This window comes from Calliphora vicina, chromosome 1, assembly GCF_958450345.1.
Source record: "Calliphora vicina chromosome 1, idCalVici1.1, whole genome shotgun sequence".
NCBI classification, from domain to species: domain Eukaryota; kingdom Metazoa; phylum Arthropoda; class Insecta; order Diptera; family Calliphoridae; genus Calliphora; species Calliphora vicina.
The window spans coordinates 2,514,229-2,540,632 of record NC_088780.1 but is presented as its reverse complement, the minus strand read 5'-3'; the positions used below and the strand labels follow the sequence as shown (position 1 = coordinate 2,540,632).

The 26,404-nt window shown below is 29.5% G+C and overlaps 1 protein-coding gene across 1 annotated transcript in view; it reads right to left on the bottom strand.

Moving 5' to 3' along the window:
- LOC135949210 (organic cation transporter protein) overlaps nt 1-26,404 on the bottom strand; it is a 33,515-nt gene that overhangs the window by 465 nt on the left and 6,646 nt on the right. The window contains exons 2-6 of the mRNA XM_065498699.1: nt 7,013-7,415; nt 3,720-3,987; nt 3,175-3,583; nt 275-455; nt 36-181 (exon numbers count right to left, since the gene is read on the bottom strand). Coding sequence (XP_065354771.1) covers nt 36-181; nt 275-455; nt 3,175-3,583; nt 3,720-3,987; nt 7,013-7,415 — 1,407 coding nt within the window. The remainder of the gene's footprint in view (nt 1-35; nt 182-274; nt 456-3,174; nt 3,584-3,719; nt 3,988-7,012; nt 7,416-26,404) is intronic.

The following is a 26,404-nucleotide window of genomic DNA, read 5'->3' as shown; positions in this document are numbered from 1 at the left end:
AAATTCAATGAATAACATTGTCAAACACCACTTACTAAGAGCCACATATAAGGTACAAGTATTAGAGCAACACCGGCCGCCAGATTACCCATTCCAACACCAAAATTACGCACAACTGTGGGATACTGCATGGCTGTGTATGTCGGTATAATGGCATTATTGGCACCAATAACGCATTTCGCTAAATAGAAAGGTTATTTAAAATTTCAATTTAAAAATGATTACATATCTGATGACAATGACAATGTAGACGATAAGAGGACTGACTACTTACCAATCATGGCTAAAGCAATAATGTAAATGTTATTCTCATCTCCTTTGGGTACGATATTTGTTGCCAAACAACAAATGCCCGGTATCAACATGTACGTGATTAAATTCAATCGTATACCCAATTTCAATACAACAAATATACTCAAACAAATTGAAACAGCTTCCACTGTACCCGCAATGGCCTAAAATACAAATAAATATTAAAGAAAATAATACAATCATTCTTAGAATACAAAACAAATGTATGTTATGTAGGTACATTAGGGCCGTACTTATGTGGCCCCCATAGTCAAATATGCCATTAATGCTCAGAGAAAAAAGATTCGTGATAGCAACCGAATTTGTTGCCAATAGAATGATTCTACATTAGTGACCGAATTTTACAGTTCTTTCTAAAAAATTTTAGAAGGGGTGACAAAAGTTGGGTTGCTTCAACCGAAGTTTTCTTTATCAATTGACTTTTTGTTGTTAGAACCGAACAATTCTATGTGTGCAACCGAATCATTCGACTGGCAACAAATTCCGTTGCTATCACGAATCTTTTTTCTCTGTGTGCAGATTTATTTTTTTAAATTTATTGAAATAAACACATATAATTTGTTATTTTTACGAAAGCTCCAAACTGATTCAAACCCTGTTAAAAATTTGAGAACCCAATGAAGTAATGTTCCTACTCGGGAAAATGTTCACGAGAATACCCGGGAAGTTGTTGTTGGTAAATTTCGGAAATTTCTTTTGAAAGTAACAATATTTAAGATTCATTGAGAAGAATCATTTGATTTGATCTGTGTGACAAAAACAATGTATAAAGGTATATATTTGAGGAAAAAAAAAACGTAACCTCTATTTAAAACAAATAGTCTTAAATAGAGGTTACATGACTTTTGTAAGAGCAAACAACGTTGAATTGTGTAATAACACTGTGCACGAAATTGACACTTTTTTTCTGTCAAGAAGGGCTTTAACTAATTCGGGATATTTTCAAGATATACCGATATACCCATTTAGAGCTTGTTTTGTTTGGAACTTTATTTTCTATAAGCTTAGAAAAAATTAACATTAATTCGAATTAAAATTAATTCGAAATTTTTCTAAAAAAATAATTTTTTGTTTGCCAAAAAAATTTATATTTCTAAAACGACTGCGAAGATTAAAAACATGTTAAGGCTGTCTTAAAGGTAATTTATATTGCGGAATTTCGATAAACTAAACCGTTTTTGAGTTACTCGAATATATGTTGTGCAACCTACTCCATTTTCGAAATAACGGTATATATCGAAAATACGAGCTAACCACTGAATTCAGCGTACCCGAATTAGTTTAACCCACCGGGTGCCCCGCTTGACAGTTTTTTTCAACTAGCGCAAAAGTCTTGTACACACGCAGAGAAAAAATATAATTGGGCATGGTTACTGTAACCATTTAAATAGTGTTACAAGATTTTTAACAATATTATAGTCACAGTAACCATTTACATGATTGTGGTAACCATAATATGGTTAATTTACGATTCACATGATTGTATCAACCATATATATGGTTACAGTAAACAAATATATGTTTGTGACAACCATATTTATGATGAATACTTTTATCATAATATGTTGTTCTCAGATTATGATAAGCCTTAAGCCGAGAGCACCATAATATGATAAGTCCTTCATCATATGAAGTATCTTCAAAAAATGTCTTTTATTAGGAAAAGTGAGAAGTGAAAAGAAGGCTTCGAAAATGTTGAATTTTCTACCAATGAATCGTCATATGCAGGAAGTTTTGCTTTACATCTTTAATTTGAAAACAAGTGTCACTGAAGCACACCGATTGCTAACCAAAGCTTATGATGAATTTGTTCCATCGGTTTCAATGTGCGAGAGATGGTTTGCTCGGTTCAGAAGTAGTGATTTTGACACGGAAGACAAAGATCTCCCAGACTAGCCAAAAAAAGTTTGAAGACTAAGACATGGAAGCACTATTCCATGAAGATTGTTGTCAAACTGAATAAGAGCTTGGAAAATCATTGGAAGCTACTCAAGCAGCAATTTCAAATAGCTTTCGAGCAGCAGGACGCATACGAATTGAAGCCGAGAGACCTTGAAGACGATATTACATGTCCGAAATGATTGAACGTTATAAAAGAAAATAATTTTTGCGCCGAATCATTACTGAAAAAAATTTATGAAAATTAATGAAATATAAGCTGGAGCGTAAGAGATCGTATGTCAAGACCGACCAACCTACCATATCAACACCAAAGTCAAATATCCATGGCGCAAGGTAATGATGTGTATTTGGTGGGACATGGAACCTATACCGAACGCAACTGAAGCGAGCATTTACCGAAAAACGCCCAGAATATTCGGGCAGACATGGTAGCGTAATATTTCATCATGACTAAGCTCGACCACATTATGAAAAACTATTTAGAATGACATGGTTGAGAAATTTTGCCTCACACACTTTATAGTCCAGACCTTGCCCCTTACGACTATTATTTGTTTCTATCGATGCAGAACGCTCTCTCTGGGATATCGGAGGTTTGATTCGTTCTTGGACTTAAAAAATGAGCAGTTCTTTTGGCTCGGAATCCATAAAATCCAAAAAGGCGTAACTAACAAAAAATTCAAAATCGAGTTTTTGATTGATTATTAATGCGTATACCTTCTTAAAGCCGAAAATAAACTTTTGTAATGCTAATTTTTAATGTCACCCTAATACACAAAAGGAATATGTACAAGTTATTGTAGTGCAAAATATTTATCGTAATAGATGGGTTTTCTTTTGTAAATTTAAATAAATAAAAATGTATGAACATTAAATGTTCGTCTTTACTATACTACTATACTTTGGACTATTGTACTTTTTTTCCAGGGAGTAGAAGCTAACTATGAGAATACAACTTACCGTGTTTACATAGATATTGCCACCCAAATTGCTCAGATGTAAAGTTAAACCAAAATAAATGATAATCAGTGTCAACCAAACAACAAGAGTCAAACAGGTAGTCCGCCAATATGTTTTACTGAACACCACGACCAAAGGACTTCTGGCATCATTGGTTATTACCTCGGTCGGTTTGATTGTTGTTTGCGTTGCTGTTGTTGTCGTAATTGGATTTGTATCATTTTTAGATATTTTTGCTTCTTCAACTGTTTCGATTGCATTGTGTCTTGGCACCACCGCTTCCAAGGATTTTTTATAGTTTGTGGGCAAAGTTGTACCATTCATGCGTGCTGCCCTCTCTACGATGGCAAATAGTTCATCAAGTCTGCCTGTAGCCAACAGCCATCTTGGCGATTCTGGTACACAATACCTGTAAAAATTAAAAAAAAAAAATAAAACATTTAAACATAAATATTTCAAAATATCCACATACATATGTATGTATCTAAATGAAGGATTTGTTATAGTTAAATTTGAACAGCCCTTCGCTACCACCACCCACTTACCATATGAACAAAATGAAGAACCATGGCAACGATATTACTAACTGCATTGTACGCCAGTCTCGTATGAAATACGCAATTCCTGCTGTTAGTACGTACGTAATGGCAACCGGTAAAATATTTAAAATGCCAATAATTGTGCGCCATTTGCCGGAGACCAATTCGACCACAAGCACGAAACTAACAACTGCCACAGTCATTGAAGCGAATCCAATTATAACACGTAGTGTCATGTACATGGCCAAAGTAGATGAGAAGGCCAAAATAGTACCTAGAATGTAAAACATTTTCCAAAATGCAAAATTTTAAAACAAATATTACAAAACAAAACCAAAAAAAAAAATAGAAAGAGGAAGTAACAGTATGTGTTTATAATTATCTAAAATGATAGCTACCTCCTAACACTATCCTGGAAATTATATGTAGCTCAGTCAGGTTTAAGGATTACGTGATAAATCAAAATAATTGTGATTATGATGATTTATACCCTTCGCCATTAGTTTTAAGGTTATGTAAGGTTTGTAATTTCTGCAATATTAATTTTTTTGCATACCTTTCAAGTTCATACATATATTTTCTGTAATCATTTAGTTAGGCAGGGAAGACATTTTCCGACAAATGTCACCTACGGACATATAATATATAAATAATACACCGGTTTGTGCCGCTTCGTTCTGCGTCTGTTTCGAATTTGCGTCTTTTTAAAATGTCTGTGATTTCGAAGTTGCGTCGATTTTGTTCCAGTTTGCGTTGCATGGCTTCGAAGTTGCGTCGTTAGTGCTTCGATTTGCATTGTTTTTATTTCGTTTTATTTATTTCGTAGTTGCGTCGTTAGTACTTCGATTTGCGTCGTTAATATGAAAATGTTTGTATTGAAAAATTATGAATCTAAGAACCAATTAGCGACGCAAACCGGGGTGGGGTATTAGTGTATATAATACAATATTGTTACCTTAATATAGAAAGGCCCTAAGCCCAAATTTTGGTTTATTTCCATAAATGGTCCGCTCATATATGTTTTATAATTAGCCAAAAACTCTCGACTTAAGGTAACGATATATGCATAGGTTGTCCTACTAAGAAATTTTCTGTTGAAAATCACAAATTCAAATTTGTTAGAAATTTTAAAAAATCAAATCGGTGTATCGGTTATCGAAATATAAGGGAAACTCCGTAAAAAAATGGTTTCACAGAAATTTGACACCAAAAAATTGGGTTCCACGCAAATGGCATTTTGCGCAAAAAAAAACAAATTATTTTCTGTTCTCGAGAAAATTGAGATTAAAGAATTTTGTACTTTTTTCACTCACAATTTAATATTTGGCCAATTTTGTGAGTGAGTTCAGATTTTCTTTATTATACCCTTCACCTTCGTATTTATAAGTTTGTCATTCCGTTTGTAATTTCTACATTTTTCATTTCCGACACTATAAAGTATATATCTTCTGGATCCTTATAGATAGCGGAGTCGATTAATGCCCGTAATTTCAACAAATAGATATCTACGGTGTAAATTACCCTGCAGATAAATTTACCTTTAAGGTAACTTGACATTAATTTCAAATCAATATCTACGGGTAAAAATTACCACATATTTTTACTCCATAAGTAACTAAGCAATGATAGAATCTATTTATTGAAATTACCGGTATAAGCCATGTCCGCCTGTCTCTCCGTTTGTCTGTTGAAATCAACTTTCCGAAGCCCCCAAATAACTTACATACACGATTCATACATCAATATCTCCGGAATTCCTCCGGCTCGGTTGCTGTTTAAAACCTATATCTGGATTACTAAGTCATTAATATAGACAATTTGGATGTCTAATGATAGATATTTCAAAGACCTTTGCAACGACGTATATAATACCATAGTAAGTTGGACCTACAATGGGTCAAAATCGGAAAAATATTTTTAACCCAAATTTTTTTTCACCAAAAGTTTTAAAAAAAAATAAAAAATTTAGTTTTAAATACAAAACAAATTTTAAAATTTCCAAAATTAAAAAAAAAAAAAATGTTTAAAAAAATTGTTTTTCAAAAAAATTAAAAAACTACTTTGGAAAAAAAAAATTTTGTTTACCTAAAAATAAATAAAATTTTTATTTTAAAGTATAATTTGGTGAAGGGTATATAAGATTCGCACAGCCGAATATAGCTCTCTTGTTTTATTTAAATTTGTTTAATCTTTTTTCATACAAAATTTAATTTCAAAACATCGGTTTGGTGATATTGAACTATAGGTTTGAAATAATTAATTCTTAATTAAATTTTATCACTTAACCATTGCATTAAGTCAAGCAGTCCGAATTAGGGCCTGATTCAGAAACACGAATGGAAAACATGTACTCAAAAATTATTAAAAAACAGTGATTTTCATAATACAAAAAATTTAAAATTTTTTTCCTTTCGTGTTTCTGAATCAGGCCCTAAATTTGTTGTCTTAATTAATTAGTACTCATATTTCAAACATATTGAATTCACTCTTTATAGAATTAATTCCTTATTAAATCATTCAAGTATTTCTTAATTCATGGAATCCATGAATTCATGGAATTACAAATTAACTTAATAAAACTTATTGAATTATTAAATTTTTATTGAATTCAAATCTATTACAATTAGTTTTTATTAAAAATTTCTCTAAAAGATGCTTAAATCTCGAAAACAAATGCAGAAGACTCAAAAGATTTAACCCAAATAGACCAATAACAAGTTCATTATTCAAAGTATTCCAAAAAAATCACGAATGTTCAGGGCTGTGACAGAATTCTATTCCGATTCAAAGTGGAATTAGTATTTAGCATTTTCACAAAAAGTAAAACAAAAGCTATTGGAATAAAACCACCTTCCGTGGAATTGAATTTTGTTTAATATTATTGGGTTTTCTTCATTTAATAAGCAATGACAATTCAAAATTGAAAAAAAAAATATTTATTTTTTGGAATCTAACGAAGGTAGAACAAAATCTAATGGAAATTGAAGGGGTGACACGTCTGTATTTAACCAAAAGAAATCGAGTCAGTTTATATATTTTATTCAATATTCAATATTTAATGGTTTTTTATTTGTATCCACTTACATTTTAAAACCAAACTAATTATTAGATTTTTAACGAAGTCTACATTCTTAAAATTGAATTATTTGTTCTAGGGGGTCCCGGGAAATTTCAAAATTAATCCCTATTTCCCGGGAAATGGAAAAGTGTGGTAAAAGAAAAACCACTAGTTACTATCAAAATTTCTTGTTCTTAAAACAAAATTGGTAAATTTGTGACTGAATTTAAAGCGAACTTACCGAATGTTATTTGAACAAAAGCAAAACCCATTAGAGTGTGTTTACGGCCAAAACGATCCGATATCCAGCCACTCGAAACACTACCAACAGCAGCTCCAGCTAGAAAGCACATTTCAACAACACTTAACAATTGACGTCTGGTACAAATTAAACCGAATTCTTCTACCAATGTTTTAGATTCACTGTCCTCATCGGTAAATTCGAATTCATTGCATGACGTATAGTTTAATGTTTGCAGTGGAGTTTTCAGGTAATCCAACAATGAGTCCATGGTAGTCATTCCACTGTAATCGATATTTAAAATTGAGCACGAGTCAGAGGATTGTGTTAGATTTTTCCATGTTGTTGAGTCCATACTGTTCATTTGCTGGGGCCGGGCACACCAATAATCTTTATCGGCGGTCTGTAAATAATGATTTTGTTTGAATATTGTAGTATACTAAAAATGTTTACATACTTTGATTTAAAGTTAAATCAATCCAGTATTTTAATCTAAATTGAATAAAATTTATTAAGTTATCATTTAATTATTTCACAATTATTCAAATTATGTATTTGAATTATTTTTAATTTGGTTTCATGCAAAATTAAATAAAATAACCAGAGACCGAAAATAACGGGTTCACTTCCATTTTAATGGTAAATTCTCATTCGCAGCCATTTAAAAATAATTGTTTGTGTTATATCACTGAGAGAGTGATTTTTTTTATACCCTACACCACCATAGTGAGGGTATATTAGCTGATGTTTGTAACTTGCAAAAATATTGTCCTAACACCGACCTTAAAGGATACCAATCTGCTCAGGACCATTTTCTGAGTCGATTAAGTGATGTCCGTCCGTCTGTCCGTCCGTCCATGTAAACCTTGTAAGTAAATTTATTTAATCAAATAATTGTGACACGCATAAATAAATGATTAATTGTTAATAACAATTAAAAAGGGGGAGTACAATTTTAAAGAAATAAACTTTCAATTACACATTTACTTACTACATTGATTTCACGTGAAACACTTTACTCGAACACAACTTGAACTTGATTTCATGTGATTTTAAATTTGTAAGTTTTTACTTTACATAGGATTCATATACATATGTATGTAGAATAGTATGTAAAATATACATAATATACATGTGTATTGTACAAGAACTCGTTCTAAATAAATATTTTTGTAAAATAGTAAATAGGAAAGACTATTAGGTATAAAATACTACTTACTAGTGTGGTGGTCTAATTTTATCATATATCGTTCAAATTACTTAACTACTAACTCATGATCCACATACGCAGTGTTGTGCAAAAGGCCACTTTAATATACAATAGAAAAATACTTCGTTTAAAAGTCTTTAGTTTTCATGGTTGTAACAAACATAATTCTAATTGTAATTAATAAAAAAAAAAGTTCTACATTTGTATATTCATTGACTTAGTAACTTAATAATTGACTGGCTGACTGATGAAATTAGTTTTAACAATTGAAATTCTAATCTAACCAGTTATAAAACACAAAATTCAAATGTTTCAGCTCAATGAACTTCCGTTGCAGTTGGCCAGCAATAAAAACACACAAAACACAAAACCTGTACACAAACACTTTTTGTTACCTGGTTTCAATTAATTAGTAATATTTATTGTTAACTTATTTTTATTATTTTTAAAGTTCTAAAACAAACAAACAAACAATAATATTAAACAAATGAATGGAATATTTGTTTTTGCATTTGTTTTTGTAATTATAATAAAATACCTTTAAAATTTACATACATGAAATACAAACGAAAATAAATGCATGGTCGATATGCATTGAAATATTGATAAAATTGCACACCATTTGGCCTGCCATGGCCCAATGGCACCAACACATATTTCAAATATTTTATTTTGTCGCCTTTCAATCTCTTCAGGCAAATTCCATTTAAGATTTTCGCCTGTTTCAAGAAAATCCGTTTCATTTTCTTCGCAATATTCATTCCCAATTATGGATACTGACTGCATTGAATTTTTAGCACTATTTTTATTTTAAAACTGCTTTGAACAACAAACAGATGTTCTCGTTATAAAACTAAAATTAAAACTGAGTTTTAATTTAAATTCTTGGAAGATTTTATAATGACAAAAAAAAACCGTAAATACAAATTGAATGCGTTATTTGTAATGTGAATTACAAAAGTTAAAAGAAGGTTTAATTATGCATAAACCTTCTAGATGTTAAAAATAAAACAAAATACTTTTGCAGCTGAATGTTAATTTTAGAAATATGTGCTGTGTACTGTGCACTTTGTTACTTAAAACACCAAACAAATTCATAATCAGATTACATCCTTAAATATACTTGTAAGTTACTTATTTGTTACAAGCTGTAGTACAGTTTTTGGGGGAATTACAAGATTGAATATTTTATCTTATATGTATGATAATATTCGGCCTCGTTCTGGAAATATAGTTATTTAAAAAACGAACCATCCCACGATTTTGTACATTGAAACAGGTTTGTTTACCCAATAGTGGTGTCGATTTTCAGAAGACCAAAATATGTGAGTTCGTTTTGAAACGAAAATGTTACTCGGATTCAGTTTACAGAGTCCAGATTGTAATGGAATTTTGAAAAATGCCATAGCAAAACAACAAGAGAAAACAAATTTAACTTAATCGCACCTGTTACGTAGGTCGAGTGATTTCAAAAATGTTGTTTTCGATGTTTAGTATTGAAAAAGTTTTGTTTACTCCAAAGTAAAACGAGTAAATCGCGTGGATTCGCTTTAACCGACGATATAAGAAACCAGTAAGAGTTTTATATTCTGCTGTGCCAAATCTTTGTTTTAAAAATTGTGGTTTTTTGTTTGACTATTTCCAATACTAATTTATCAGACGGACATATCCAGACCGTAAGGCTCATAATATATATACTTTTGTGGGTCTACGATAAATATTTCAATGCGCTACAAACGGAATGACAAAATCATTATATCTCAGATATTTGTACCCCATGTCTATACATGACACATATTTATCATAACACGTAATTACATCTGCTATCAAGACAAAGTTGTCTGAGCTAAGGCTTTTCTGTCATAAGCCCCTGTCTATATCTGATAAATTTTTATCATGATAAACTTCAAAATGGTTGTCAAGATAAAAAATTATTAGGTATAGACTCCATTTATTGGTATTATTGCTTCGTTATGACAAAATTGTAAGTGCTTTTGCTCAGACAACTTTGACTTGACAACAAACGTCATTAATTGTTATGATAAATATTTATCAAGTATAGACAGGGGGTAATCATGCAATAACACTAATAAATGGAGGCTATACTTAAAAATTTTTCTCTTGACAACCATTTGGAAGTATGTATATTAGGGTGGTTCGATTTTTTCACAAAAAATCGTATAGCAAAAACGCTTTCTACGGAAAATTCTAAGGAAGTTTCCTCAAGAAACCATAGGTTTAAAATCAAATCCTATCTTGCGTATTTCTTCTTTTATTCAATGATATTTCAGTATTTATTTTAGTTTTTAATAGTTTTTTTTTATTGGATAAAAAACGAAATGCGCAAGCTAGGATTTGATTTTAGAACTATGGTTTCTTGAGGAAAATTTCTTAGAATGCGGTTTTGCTATACAAATCTACCCATAATGTATGTATTAGGGTGGCCCTTAATAAACGAAAGTTGGATTTTGGCCATTCTCACCCTCCAGTTTGGTGAACATTAGTAAAAAAATCATCCTGAAAAAATTTTAGGTAAATCGGTTGGGGTTAAGACGTGCCGCAAGAACTCTGAAGTTTTGAGATGCATTTACAAGGGGAAAAAAATGCATTTTTTTCAGTTTTTGTAAAAATTTTGCCATTAAAAAATTACTTTTGCAATTTAATTTAAAAGAATCGAAATGTGTACGTAATTTTCGTTCTAATGAGACATAAAAAACAGAAATTGGTCAAAAAATTTTAAAGTTATTAAAAATTCGCCAGGCCATTAACGTGTCTCAGGCAACTAGAACAAGAAAGGTAGGAACAAAATTAACATATTTTGATAAATATTAAAATAAAAGCTCATTTTTACTTAAAATATGTCCATATTTACTTGTATATGAGTTTTTGTCTTCGTAGGATACCGTTAACCTATTCTTAGTTATGAACAAAGAAATAAAATTTTTTTAACGGCAGTTTCAAAACTCCATTTTCAAATTTTTAAAAATTTTGTTAAACAAATTTCAGAATTTTTTGATCATCTCATTGAGATTTATTAAGAATATAATGGGGAATAAAAATGTGAAAAAATTATGAAAATATCTCTTATAGTTTTTCCGTACCTGCAATTTAAATTTTGAAATTTTCGAGAAAAACCAATTATTTGGCAATTTTTACTCGAATGAGCTCTATTTCCTTACTCTTATGAATTTTAAGCAAAACTTATTCAGAATATTATAGTCCAGATAATTCTAAATATACTCTGAAACTTTTACTAAAATCGGAAAACGTTAATCCTTAAATCGAGATGGTCAAAGGTAAAATTTTTCAATATTTGGAATTTCTCTTTTTGGCTAGCAAGATTTTTATGACGTTTATGCTTCTTCATGTGATATCCGGAAGTGATATTCTTTTGAGAGATATAACTATTTATTGATCGATCCTCAAATTAAACAGTTATGACCGATAAAGTTCTATTTCGGCAGGACATTTGTATGGGGTGAAATAATGGACCGATTTCAATCAATTTCAATAGGCTTCGTCCTTGGACCAAGCAAATAGCATCTTTAAAATTCCGACCTGTACCAGATGGACGGATGTGCATTATTAAATCGACTCAAAAAGTGATTCTAGACGGACGGATATCGTTAATCGACTCAAAAATTGATTTCAAGTCGATCAAACTTCAGCACAAACGCATCATACCATCCGCACTATGGAGGTGTAGAATATAACTACATATAAGTGCATATCGTCATCTAAAATGCAAAATAACGTAACATCACTTTTCATAATTTTATAGGAGAAACAAAAAGCGGTAAAAAATGAAAACTACTTGAGATATTGAAACAAAATTTTCAAATCTCAATTACATTGAAACTGGATAATAATTTATTAAAAAAAAATAGTTTTGTTCAAAGTACACTTTATGCTATGTGGCTTACATTTTTTTGAATTGTTATTTTCTGAAGCAATAAAACGTATCATCAATATAAATTTGTATGAACAAATAAAAATATTTTTTTTTTTATTTTAAATAAAAGCAGTTTATATACATATATATTTTTAAATTTGTTTTTTTTAAATGTTTTTTTATTTTAATTACTAACAACTACTTTTTTAAACTAAAAAAGGTACTTCATTAAATTTTCATAAAGACTGCAAAAAATATTCAATTGCAACAAATTTATTAAAAAACAATTAGGATACTACCTAAAATAAGGTAAAAACGACAATAGTGTATAATTTTTTTGCCATTTCGAAATAATTGAGTTTAATGTTTTTGTGTTAGTAGACATCTAGAAAAAGTTATGTAGTATGCAATATAAAATGAATGGTGTATATGCTTATACACTATTGTTTTATTGAGGGGACGATTTATTAATTAATTACTCAAAGCATATACGTTATTTTGTTTAGGAAAATCATGTACTTGATGATACTTTAGTTTCAATTTTGGTTATAACTTGGTTTTTTTGATAGTAAAAGTTTAAAATTTTGTAAACATATGTAATATGATGTAGTGAATCGCAATCATTAATAAAAACGATTTCGAATTTTTTGATGATACGTTGGTTTGCATTTTAGATGACGATATATTGTTTCAGTTTCTTACCTATCAAGCAGGCAATACTACTATGCAGAAGTAATGCAATTATAGTAAATATAGTTCTTGGTATCTTGTATTTACTTACTACATACATACATACATACATATATGTATATTAGAGTGCTCCAAGATTGTATGGACGAAAAAAACTTTTTAGGTACAGGCCGTCCCCCCCTCTAGAATTGTTCTATGTATTGTAGAAACACATTGTGTAAAATATTAGGATGATAGGATAACGTTAACTGGTGGCGCAACGACGCTGAAGTTTTGAGGTGCATTTACAAGGGGAAAATATGCAATTTTTTCAGTTTTTGTAAAAATTTTGCCATTAAATAATGACTTTTACAATTTAATTTAAAAGAATCGAAATGTGTACGTAATTGTCGTTATAATAAGATATAAAAGACAAAAATTGGTGAAAAAATGTTAAAGTTATTAAAAAATCGCCAGGCTATTAACATGTCTCAGGCCACTAGAACAAGAAATTTATGAACAAAATTAACATATTTTGAGAAATATTAAAATAAAAGCTTATTTTTACTTAAAATATATCCATATTTACTTGTATATGAGTTTTTGTACTCGTAGGATACCGTTAACCTATTCGCAGGTATGACCAAAAAAATTAAATTTTTTTAACGGCAGTTTCAAAACTCCAATATCAAATTTTTAAAAATTTTGTTAAACAAATTTCAGAATTTTCTGATCATCACATGGGGATTTATTGACAACATAATACTGAATAAAAATGTGAAAAAAGTATGTCAATACCTCCTATAGTTTTTCCGTACCTGCGATATAAATTTTGCGATTTTCGAGAAAAACTAATTTTTTGGCCATATTTTTGGGAATGACCAGAATTTCCTTACTGTAATGATTTTTAAGTAAAAGCTATTCAGAATAATATAGTCCAGGTAATTTTAAATATAGTCTGAAAGTTTTACTAAAATCGGAAAACTTTAACCCTTAAATCGTGAAGGTCAAAGGTAAATTTTTTCAATATTTGGAATTTCTCATGGAAAGATTGCGAAATATTATATATTTTTGGGCCGATTTTGATGAAACTTAAGAAAAATATAAAATGAAGTCTAGTATTCACAATAACAGTACAAAAATGGAAATTAACCCTTAATAGCACTTGGGGTCCAAATGAACCTCAACTTTTAAAATCACGAAAAACACATTCATTTTGACCCCAAGTACTCTTAGGGGTTAATTTCCATTTTTGTACTGTTATTGTGAATACTAGACTTCATTTTATATTTTTCTTAAGTTTCATCAAAATCGGCCCAAAAATATATAATATTTCGCTATCTTTCCATTAGAAATTCCAAATATTGAAAAAATTTACCTTTGACCTTCACGATTTAAGGGTTAAAGTTTTCCGATTTTAGTAAGACTTTCAGACTATATTTAAAATTACCTGGACTATATTATTCTGAATAGCTTTTACTTAAAAATCATTACAGTAAGGAAATTCTGGTCATTCCCCAAAATATGGCCAAAAAATTAGTTTTTCTCGAAAATCGCAAAATTTATATCGCAGGTACGGAAAAACTATAGGAGGTATTGACATACTTTTTTCACATTTTTATTCCCTATTATGTTGTCAATAAATCCCCATGTGATGATCAAAAAATTCTGAAATTTGTTTAACAAAATTTTTAAAAATTTGAAATTGGAGTTTTGAAACTGCCGTTAAAAAAATTTAATTTTTTTGGTCATTCCTGCGAATAGGTTAACGGTATCCTACGAGGACAAAAACTCATATACAAGTAAATATGGATATATTTTAAGTAAAAATAAGCTTTTATTTTAATATTTCTCAAAATATGTTAATTTTGTTCATAAATTTCTTGTTCTAGTGGCCTGAGACACGTTAATGGCCTGGCGATTTTTTAATAACTTTAACATTTTTTCACCAATTTTTGTCTTTTATATCTTATTATAACGACAATTACGTACACATTTCGATTCTTTTAAATTAAATTGTAAAAGTCATTATTTAATGGCAAAATTTTTACGAAAACTGAAAAAATTGCATATTTTCCCCTTGTAAATGCACCTCAAAACTTCAGCGTCGTTGCGCCACCAGTTAACGTTATCCTATCATCCTAATATTTTACACAATGTGTTTCTACAATACATAGAACAATTCTAGAGGGGGGGACGGTCAAAATTCGCAATTTTATTTTCTTGGAGCACTCTAATGTATATGTACATACTTAGTTTGATTTAAAAAAGAAATACATTGCCTAAAATACATTTTAATTAACAATAATTAATAGTAGAAAAAACAAAACAACCACAACATTAACATTGAAGCGGTAACAAAAATTATTAACATTGGCAATAAAATTAATAGCAACAATAATAAAAATAACAATAATACTACATAAAAGTACAAATAATAGCAACAAATAAAAACAGAAAAAAAAGATGTTGCAATGTAATAAATACAAGAATTTTAAATTGCAATTAAATACACACACGTACTAACTAACTAACGAACTATGTAACTAACAAACTGACAAACTCGTACCTAATGATGACTACAAATTCGTAATCGCATAATGTTATAAACTTGTTATCGCAAAACCAACTTACTTGGAAAACAAACGTAAATATATGAAATGTGGAAACACCTTGGAACATGGATAATAGAAAACACCACACAATTTGCCACAGACCACCTTGTCCCAATATATGATAGAGACGTTGCGATTGTAGCCACTCAATTTCATCTTCGTTTAAATCATTCAAATCGACATTTTCACTATTTAGAAATGTTTGCTCTTCAGCTGTTGGATCGAATCTCCTTGTTTTGGCCCGACCACACATTATTCGCATCCAATAAATACTTTAACTACTAAATACTCGTGTATAAATATATATTTTTTTTACCACAACTTGTCCTACAACTAACTACTGTCATTGAGTTTGACTATTTAGTAACTGCTGCTAGTTGAAATGAGAAAACTACTTGAAACCTTTTCATTGATAATTCTTGAATCTTATGAGAAAAGATAAACAAACTTTAAGCTAATAAAACTAAAGTAAAACTTTGTATATTTATCATTTTTTTTTTATTATTTTTTGCAGCCCTCCATTGACGACTGTTGTGGCTTGTGTATGTCTGGTTGGGTGCCTGTAGTTGCCACAGCTGCTGCTACAGCTTCTCTATTATCTATGGCGATGTCTGTCGGTGGTAGTAAGTGAGTAAGTGAGTGAGTGAGTGGTATGTACTAGTTTACAACAATTAATTTTACAAGTAATTCTAATTCACATAAATGTCGATTTGTATTTGTATAAAGACTATTAAATCTTAAAATTCAATACATAAATTAAATCGACTCTCGCAATAGCAAATATATCTATGTACATAAATATCTATATAAAAACTATTCAGATAACACTCTCAGTTACAAATTGTTAACACGATTTATGCATAAAATTTTAATTACAACATTACAGTAGGGTTTTGTTTATTCGAATATGTTGTCATCTAAATGTCGCTAAGCAATTTGGCGAATACGTAAGCTCTACTAAATATACTTAATACATATGTATGTATAAATAATATCTAATGAGAAATTTAATTAAAAACAATAGAAATATTTTTTTTTGTATTCCCTACACCATCTTAAGTGGGTGGTGTATTAGAATCTTTTCAATAATCTTCTATCTTCTATATAAATAATATTATTCAACCCAAATGCGACACACTTCTGCAATTGTAACATATCATACCCAACCAATCCTTCCCACTTTTTGCGTGATTGTCAGAAAACTCAGATTTCAAGAATAGCTATACTCCAGAACATTGATCCTTTACATCTCCTTTCTAATCCGACAAATAACAATATAGCACTACTGATTAAGTTCCTTAAAAACTCTATGCTTTATAACGAAATATGAAAATACACTTGTAAATATCTAAATAAGTATTAAAATTATGTATTATTACTTATACAAACTATTAGTTATAAGATATAAATTTTGAGCTGAAGGCCTATGATGCCATTGCCCTTAAGTAATATTAGCTTATAATTTACTTATAAGTTCAATAAATAAATAAATAAATAAATATATAAATAATAATCAAATGTCGTTCGTTGGTACTTGCATCAGTAGAGAACGGCCGGACCGATTTAGACAATTTTTTTTTAAATGTTGGTCATTGCCCAACTTAGGTTTTTACGGAATGAAAAATTGACCACACCCACTTTTTTCGATTTATCTAAAATCGGAAAACGGCTACATCGATTTGGCTAATTTTTTTGTTTAAATGATCATAGTAATCCAATTTAAGTTTTTACTGAAAGAAGAATTGACCATGCCAATTTTTTTCGATATATCTAAAATCGCAGGACGCCTGGACCTATTTAACTAATTTTTTTTAATGTTCGCAATAAATAGTTTTCAAAAATTTTAACATAAATAAAAATTGTCCCGTCCACTAATACGCCCTCTTATTAAATACATCTGCAAAATACATCGGTCTGTGATCAATCATCAGAGCAAAATTCGATTACTTATATAAAATTCACAATAGCTTAAATCGATAATAACCTGGCCAATAAGCGTTTAATCAAGAAAAGGAGCTCGATCTGTGATCACTTATATTTCTTAACAAAAATCTATTTTTTATATAAAAACTCAAAATATCTAAATTCGCTAATAACTTGGCCAATAAGCTTTTAATCAAGAAAAAGAGCTCGATCTGTGATCACTCATATTTCTGACCAAAAATAGATTTTTTATATAAAAACTCAAAATATCTAAATTCGATAATAACTTGGCCAATAAGCGTTGAATCAAGAAAAGGAGCTTGATCTGTGATTACTCATATTTCTAGCCAAAAATCGATTTTTTTATATAAAAACTCAAAAAATTTTAATTCTTTAATAACTTGGCCAATAAGCGTTTAATAAAGAAAAGGACCTCGATCTGTGATTTCTCATATTTCTAGCCAAAAATCGATTTTTTATATGAAAACTCAAAATATCTAAATTTGCTAACAACTTGGCCAATAAGCGTTTAAGCAAGAAAAGGAGCTCGATCTGTGATCACTCATTATTCAGACCAAAATTCGATTACTCAAATATGTACATTGATTTACATGTATTCTGTTGTTGCAAGACATTCAATATTTTTACCTTTTTCAAACCGCTTCTCACAAATCGAACACAAGCTTTTTTTTAACTAGGACAGGACAACGTCTGTCGGTTCAGCTAGTACTAAGTAAAATATATACATGTTTGTTATTCCGTTTGTAATTTCTATATTTTTCATTCGCTGTCGATATAGTAATTTCCGTCTATCTTTCTGCCCGTCTGTATGTTGAAATCAACTTTCTGAAGCCCCCAAATAACTGCCATAATTGATTAATACATCATTATATCCACTATAGTCCCTGTTTGGTTTCTGTTTAAATTCGAGAAATTCGGCCCACAAATGGCTGAGATATAAGCAAAAAACCACGACTAACTCGATGTTTGACCTATTTTTGATCTATATCAGGATTACTAAATCATTATATATAATAATAGACATTTCAAAGACCTTCTAAGGACGTATATAATGCCATAGTAATTCGGAATTACAATGGGTTCAAAATTGGGAAAAATATTTTTAAACCTAGTTTATTTTTTTTTAAAAACCTATTTTCACTAATAAAATTTGTTTGCAACAAAAAAATGTTAATTCGTTATCTTAAATTTGTTGAAGGATATATAAAATTCGGCACTGCCAAATATAGCTTATCGGCTGTGCCGAGTCTTATACTCGTATACCCTTCACAAAATTATACTTCAAAATAAAAATTTTAAATATTTTTAGTTAAACAAATTTTGTTTTCCAAAGTTGTTTTTTCATTTTTTGTAAAAAAATTTTCGATTTTTTTTTAAATTTAAATTTTTTTTTTAATATCTAGCGAAAAAAAAACTTTTTTGGTGGAAAAAAATTCTTGTTAAAAAATATTTGTTTCCGATTTTGACCCATTGTAGGGCCAACTTATTATGGTCTTATATACGTCGTTGCAAAGATTTTTGAAATATCTGTCATTAGACATCCATATTGTCTATATTAATGACTTAGTAATCCAGATATAGGTCAAAAATCGAGATTGTTCTTTATATCTCAGCCATTTGTGTACCGATTTTCTCGATTTTAAATAGCAACCGAGCCGGAAGAATTCCAGAGAATATATATATTCTTTATAGGGTTGGAAAACTACATTGTGGAAATTACAAACTTATATATAACCTTCTCACAAAGGTGAGAAGAAAAATCGAAGTAGTCGTAGGGTTTTGCTTATATCTCAGTAATTTATGGTTAGATTTTACTAATTTCTAACATCGGAAAACATATTTCCAGCAGACATCTATATTATATTAATATAAAATAAATAATATAATGCCGTTTCAGAAAATATCTATAGAGCTTATACCGTTCGGTCTTGCCGACTTTACTTAATTGTACTATTATGTATAAACTTGTTGATTTTTTTTTTGGTCTGTATGTAAATACATACAAATAAAATTATTCAAATTTACTCACATTTGATGCATTAACGATGTTTTACTGTGACTATTATTCAACTCTGCATTTATTTTGTTCTGATATTTACTCAATTTGTCGTTCTATAAAAGTTACTAATATTTTGTTGCTGTTGTCATTTTATTCTTTATTTTTATTTTTTTTTAGAAAGTACGCTATAAATATGTATATTTACTATATATATGAATCGATGTGGATGTAAAGTCAGTTTGAGAGTATTTTTTTTGTCTTGTTATTAGGAAAACATACATACTTACGTATGTACAAGTGCTTTTAATCGAAAATTATATTCATATCAATGACAACTTGATAATTTTCACTTGTTATTTTAGACGAGACACACAAATACAAATTAAAACATGTATCAAAGTTAATTAAAATATCTGAAAGTTTGTTAACATGGGAAAGGTAGGATGGGACGGAGTTTTTATCGTTAACATAATCAATCAAAATTGTTGCAGTGTGAATTTTTAAGACGTAAAGGATTGTTTTTTTCATTTTATTTTATTTTTGAGAACCAATTAAGACAAGTAAATGACCTTTCAATTAGATCAATCGTAGAAAGTTAATAAAAAAAATATACATATTAACAAATACATACTACATATATGTATGTAAAAATATGTATTTAAATGCAATTAAAAATAAATAGTTCAATGCATGTAAATCTATTTTTAACACGCATGATTTTTTTATTTATGTTCTAAATAGGAAATGAATTAATAAAAATTTAATATTTCTCGATCATTATTACACTAATATAAAGTAATATAAATAAATAAATAACCATTTCCCGGTTGAACTCACGCACAGTTTTATTAATGAAATTTACACTTTACTTATAAACAGAGTTTTGTTGTTTATACAAATATTGTTATAAATACCTTTCACCAAAATTAAGCCAATGTCGGTTCAATTTTCTAAGACATTATAGTATCCCAGCAAAAACTTACAATCAGTTGAGAAATAAGTAGTAAATTCACAACAAGAATATGTAGCTAAAAAAAAAAACACAAAAAATATTGCCTTGTGTGGGAATCGTACAGTCACATTATTTGCTTGTGTTTGATAGTCAAGCTGCTAACTCACTGCTCCATGTACGAGTTATTTTATTGTAAGTTAACAATAGTTTTAACATCAACATATAAATGAATATGATATGAACAAAAAAATTAATGGCTTTGACAGGTGGCGAACCACTAACCTCCCGTTTTCCAGTCAAACACACTAGATAGCTGTGCTAAATGCAAAAGTTCATTACCAGCCTGCATAAAAATAAGTACTTATTCTAGTAAATAAAATAATGTGCTGGGTAACCACCACTCCTTACAAAAGAAGGCATGAAATAACTAGTGGTCATTACAAAAATTCACAAAATTTTTCCTGGGATATTACATGTAAGAAAAACTTGTCAAAAGGTCAAAGGGAATTCCACTATTCCTAAAAATTGGTGCTAAAATCCCCAAAAATGGTATTTTTACAATTTTGCCCATACTTTGGGGATAAATATGGCACACATCAAGGTTTCCACAGCTGCTTTCCGTTTTCTGATTTTAGAACATGTGGCCCAAAGTTGAAATTTTAATAAAAAAAAAATAGTCAAATTCCGAAGGGCGTATAGTGACATATTCGAAAAATACTACATGTTTTTTATGTTTTCCATAAAGATACCTTACAGGAATCTTTAAAATTGTTATATATTCTTAAATAAAGTTTTTTTTAAATAAAAAAACAGCAAAAATCTACAATTTTTTTTTTAATTGAAAATTTATTTATTTTTGGATGCATAATTGATATTGCTGTGAAATCTTTTGTATATTATTGGTAACTAACAAGAAAAATTTGAGACCAAAAAAGCGGACCAAGGTATGCCAACAATTTATAATTTAAATATTGAAATGCCTATAACTCGGAAATTATAAGAGATAAATACCACACACTAGCAAGTCTTTTCAAGACCTAGGCAAGCGCTTTCCAAAAATATGAAAAATCTTTGAAATCTGATGGGAAACAAAAAATTGTCACATGTTTAAAGATACCCTACTTTGAGCGCATGCAGCATTTGTAGGGCCCATTTTAATAATTAAAACTTCAATACTTCTTGACTACGCCCACGTCAAATTTTATCCCGAGCCGTTTAAAAATGCCAGATATATTTCCAAAAAATTTCGATTTTGCCCCAATGTGCGAACATGTTTGCAAGTTATTTGAGGGCTTCGGTAAGTTGATTTCAACACACAAACGGACATACATATCAATTCCGCTAGATCTTTATAGATTACGTAAAAAGCTTCATGAAAACGACATAAAAAGCATTTACAGTATTTTACCGTTATTTCAATTATTATTTTATTTTGATAATTTTTTTTACTGTTACTTGTTTTATTTTATTTATTAGTTCGGATAAGTCTACAATTTATATTTTTATTTTGGATTCGAAAGCAAACTATGGAAAACGAAACTATTATTCTTAAACTTAGATGAAAAGGGTCCTTAATTTAATTTTTCAATATTTTATTTACAAATTGTGTCATCTGAACATCAAAATTCTTGTTAAATGTTAAAATCGGTGACACAGAGATAGAGGTGTCATTATAGATTTGTTATATAAATGGACATTAATTAATTTTTTAACAGTGCAACATTTCATGGTCTAATTAAGCCTTAAGGCCCAACTATAATATGCATAAGCTAGCTTAAGTTAATGTCAAAACCGAACGAAAAGACTGTCAAATGCTTAAGAACATCGGAAGAAACTTTTAGGTGGCCATAATGTGCATTCAAAACAATTTAGCCCCATTTGCACATTTATTTGCAACACGTAATTAAAAAAATACGTATTTCTTATTATTTTATGAAAATAAATTAATTTTCTTCATCCTTTTAATTTTTTCTTTATTTTCTTTGTATACAATAAACAAACTTACGGAATGTGCGACCAGCTTCGCTCTATGCTTAAGCAAATAAAATTTGACGAAACTCTCTTAAGTACATTATAGTTTGTCAGATACGTTTTATATGTATTCGAACAGTTGCTTAAGCTGACTTAAATTAGTGTATGCATATTATAGTTGGGCCTTTAAACTGAAAACTTAAGTTTTGTTAGACCTTACTAAATTAAATTAAATAAAATTAACGATTTGACCACACAAAATTTAGTTGCTGCTTCACACAACAAACCATAGTACATATTATTAAACAATTGACCTCCATCAGCACAAACAAAATTAATCAGCAGGGTTAAAAATCTTCTAAATACATCTGTTTTTTTTTTCAACAAAAGTCAAAAAGACATGCAAATATTTTGCATACTACATAGTTTACACACATGTTGATAAATATTAATTTACCAACAATTCGCATAAAGTTTTGCGGTTAATTGGTTAATGATTGAAGTAACTAAAATCACAATACAAAAAAAGCTAAATACTAATAATAATACTCATAATAATGATCACAATTATAATAAAAACACTAAATAAAAAATAATAATGTATTGATGAAGTCTGACGTTTGTGATTTTAGTTCGTGTCTTTGATTGCAAATACTTATTATTTACCGCCACCACAATTCTATTGTTAAACAAAAAAAAAAACAAACAAATCTTTATAATAGGGCTCAACTAAATATATTGTTAATTTGATTGCATACATACTACGTACATATTCATATTTATATTGCTATTATTGAAGTCCAAAATGGCAAACAAAAACTACAAACATTTAAGAATTATCTGCCCTTAAGTTACAAAATTTTAAATTGCATTTATTCAGTAGTAATTTAATATGTTGTATAGTGAATATTCAGAAAAGGGTTCAATGAATGAGGTTTTAATACTGGTAAAACATATCAAATTTCTATTTATTGGCCAACAGGTTAAATTTTGTTCTAGACTCAAAAGAGAACAGATTGCACCTTCACCCCTGTGTTTGCTTTATATCTATATATGCATTTTGACAAATAAACCAAAGAGATTGAATTTAACCCTCTAACCGGCAAGGCTGCCTTTAGGCGGGTATGTTAAATGTATGTTATGCTGCTTTATTTGGTTATTTTTCCCGTTATAACGGTAAATATGTGTAAAGAGACAAACAATTTACTTGTTGCGATAAACATGAACGTGCACTTGACTTTTGTTTGTTTTTATTTTTTTTTTTCAAACCATAACCTGGTATATTATTTTACCACGAAATAAAATTGGCCGGTTAGAGGGTTAAATTTCATTCATGATACTAAGTACAGAGATACCTCTTTAAACATACTAATGCTATTAAAAATGTATATAGTAGAGTTGTCAATTATTCGAGTTTTATTTTAACGGCATAAAAGTTTATAATTTATTTATTGGCGTTACAATATAAATGCATTCATAGTATTGGCCATTATTAGCTATGACCTTTTCCCAACTTTCTGGAAACATGGATTCCGAGCCAAAAGAACTGCACATCTTTTGAGGCCAAGAACGAATTAACTTAATTTCCTGTACTCTGTTCTGAAGTGAAGTGTATCCCAGAGAAAGTGTTCCGCATCGATCGGAACAAATAGTAGTCGGAAGGGGTAAGGTCTGGGCTATAAGGTAGGTAAGGCAAAACTTACCAACCACTTCATTCTAAATACTTTTTAACAGGTATTGCAACATGTGGCCGAGGGTTTCATTTGGCTTTGGTGTAGATTCGGCTGGTTGGCCGGACTTCACATACGATTTCATACGCTTCGGGTTATGATTTGGTGCAAAAATTTATTTTGCCTATTTCCCTGCTTTTGGGCGAAACCTGCTGCTCGCAAACATTTTGAAATTGCTGCTTGAGTAGTTCACAATGATTTTCCAAGCTCTTGTTGAGTTTGACAACAATCTTCATGGAGTAATGCCTCCAATTCTTGGTCTTCAAACTTTTTTGGCTTCTGAACGGAACAAACCATCTCTCGCGCATTGAATTCATCATAAGCTTTGGTGAGCAATCGGTGTGATTCAGCGGCACATTTGTTTTAAATTCAAAATGATTTAAAGCAAGACTTCCCGCATATGACGCTTTGTTGACACAAGATTCGAAATTTTCGAAGCAAAGAAAAACTTTGTTGTTTACTAACTAAGTGAGAATAAATGACAGATATGAACTCTTCAAAATGACATATAAGTTGTTAAAAACAAAACCGCGTTCAAAAGATACAAAATCTATTGTAAATCTCGCAATTTTAAGTCATACTTCCAATATTATTCGAGTGATCGAAGTAAGAAGTAAGAAAGCTATATTCGACTGTGCCGAATCTTATATACCCTTCACCAAATTATACTTTAAAATACAAATTTTAAATATTTTTAGACAAAAAAAAAAAAAATATAAAAAAAATTTAAAATTAATTTTTTTTTTTTAAATTTATTAATGCAAAAAAATGTATGTCAAATAAAATTATTTCAGTTTCTTTTTAATTTTTTTTAATATATTAATCAGAAAAATTTTATGAAAAAAAAATTTTTTAGATAAAAAAAAATTCGGGTTAAAATATATTTTTCCCGATTTTGATCCTTTGTAGGGCCGACTTACTATGGCGTTTATACGTCGTTGCAAAGGTTTGAAATATCAATCATTAGGTATCCATATTGACTATATTTATGACTTAGTAATCCAGACAGGTAAAGAATCAAATTTTTTTTCTTATATCTCAGCCATTTGTAAGCCGATTTTCTCGATTTTAAATAGCAACGAACCGGGTCTATAGCGGATGTATTGATGCATGATTCATGTACATATCGCTCATTTGCTGTAACAACGTCATCATTCAAAAAAAGTCGTTTCTAGAAAAACGACTTTGCATGTTTTATGACATTTTACTATTTCTTAAATAAATTTTCAACAACTCATGCCTGATTTACACTTTGACGTTTACAACAAAAAAAAAACACTCTCATACAAAAAATAATTGACTTTTTTTACTCAGTTCAAAATAACCGGATTTTGAGTTATGACGTTGTTACAGCAAATGAGCGATATGTAAGTTATATGGGTTACGGAAAGCTGATTTCAACAGACAGACGGATAAACGGACATGGCTATATTGACTCCGCTATCTATAACGATCCAGAATATATATTTTGTGGGGTCGCAAATTAAAAATGTAGAAATTACAAACTTATAGATACCCTTGTCAATTCTGCTCAATTTTGTTTTATAGGAAGTTATGTTCATTTGAACATGATTTAAACGATTTATTTATAAACTATTTCTCAGATTACTTATTTTCGTTTTTGTAGTAAAAAACGTAAGTCTTAAATTATGTTAATCTTTAAATTGGAGCAGTTTTAATCAGACAATGTTATGTTAACGCTAATCGCTTTCGATTTATTTCCCGTCAAGGCAGGTCACACTGTATTCATAAAAAAATATGTGTACCTTAACATTTAATAGTTTAATAGGGTAGTTTTAGTCTACAATACATAAATTAAATGTATGTTTTTTTTATAAACAAAACAAAGTGAACAAAAAACAAAAACTAACACTGCTACTACTAATAATACGATACATTTCATATCTTGTAGATATGTAGTATGTACGAGTATCTTCTAATGCGTTTAGATAACAATCCATTAAATAGTTAGTTGTGTGTTAGTACGAGTATTTAGCTGTTGATGTGTTTAAGAGCGATAGTAATTCCATCCATAAAATAGTATATAATAGGTCACCTTCTGATAAATTAACAATCGACCTCCATGGTCAAGTCTACTAATTATGTAGACACTTAAAAATAATATGCAGCCACTCTAAAGACCCAACCAACTCTCATCAGATAAATATGTACATATGTATATTTATATATCAATCTCGTACTCGTATTAACGCACAACATTTCAACATACAATAGCTACAATAGTATGTTGTAGTTGATCTCATAATTTATAGCGTGCAATTAAACAAACATCAAAACAACACAAAAGTTTTACCTTAATATAAAAGGTACGTTCGATCGATATCGATATACATATTTACCTTTACTTTAAGATACATTTATTATGTACAAATACAAATGCCATGTACTA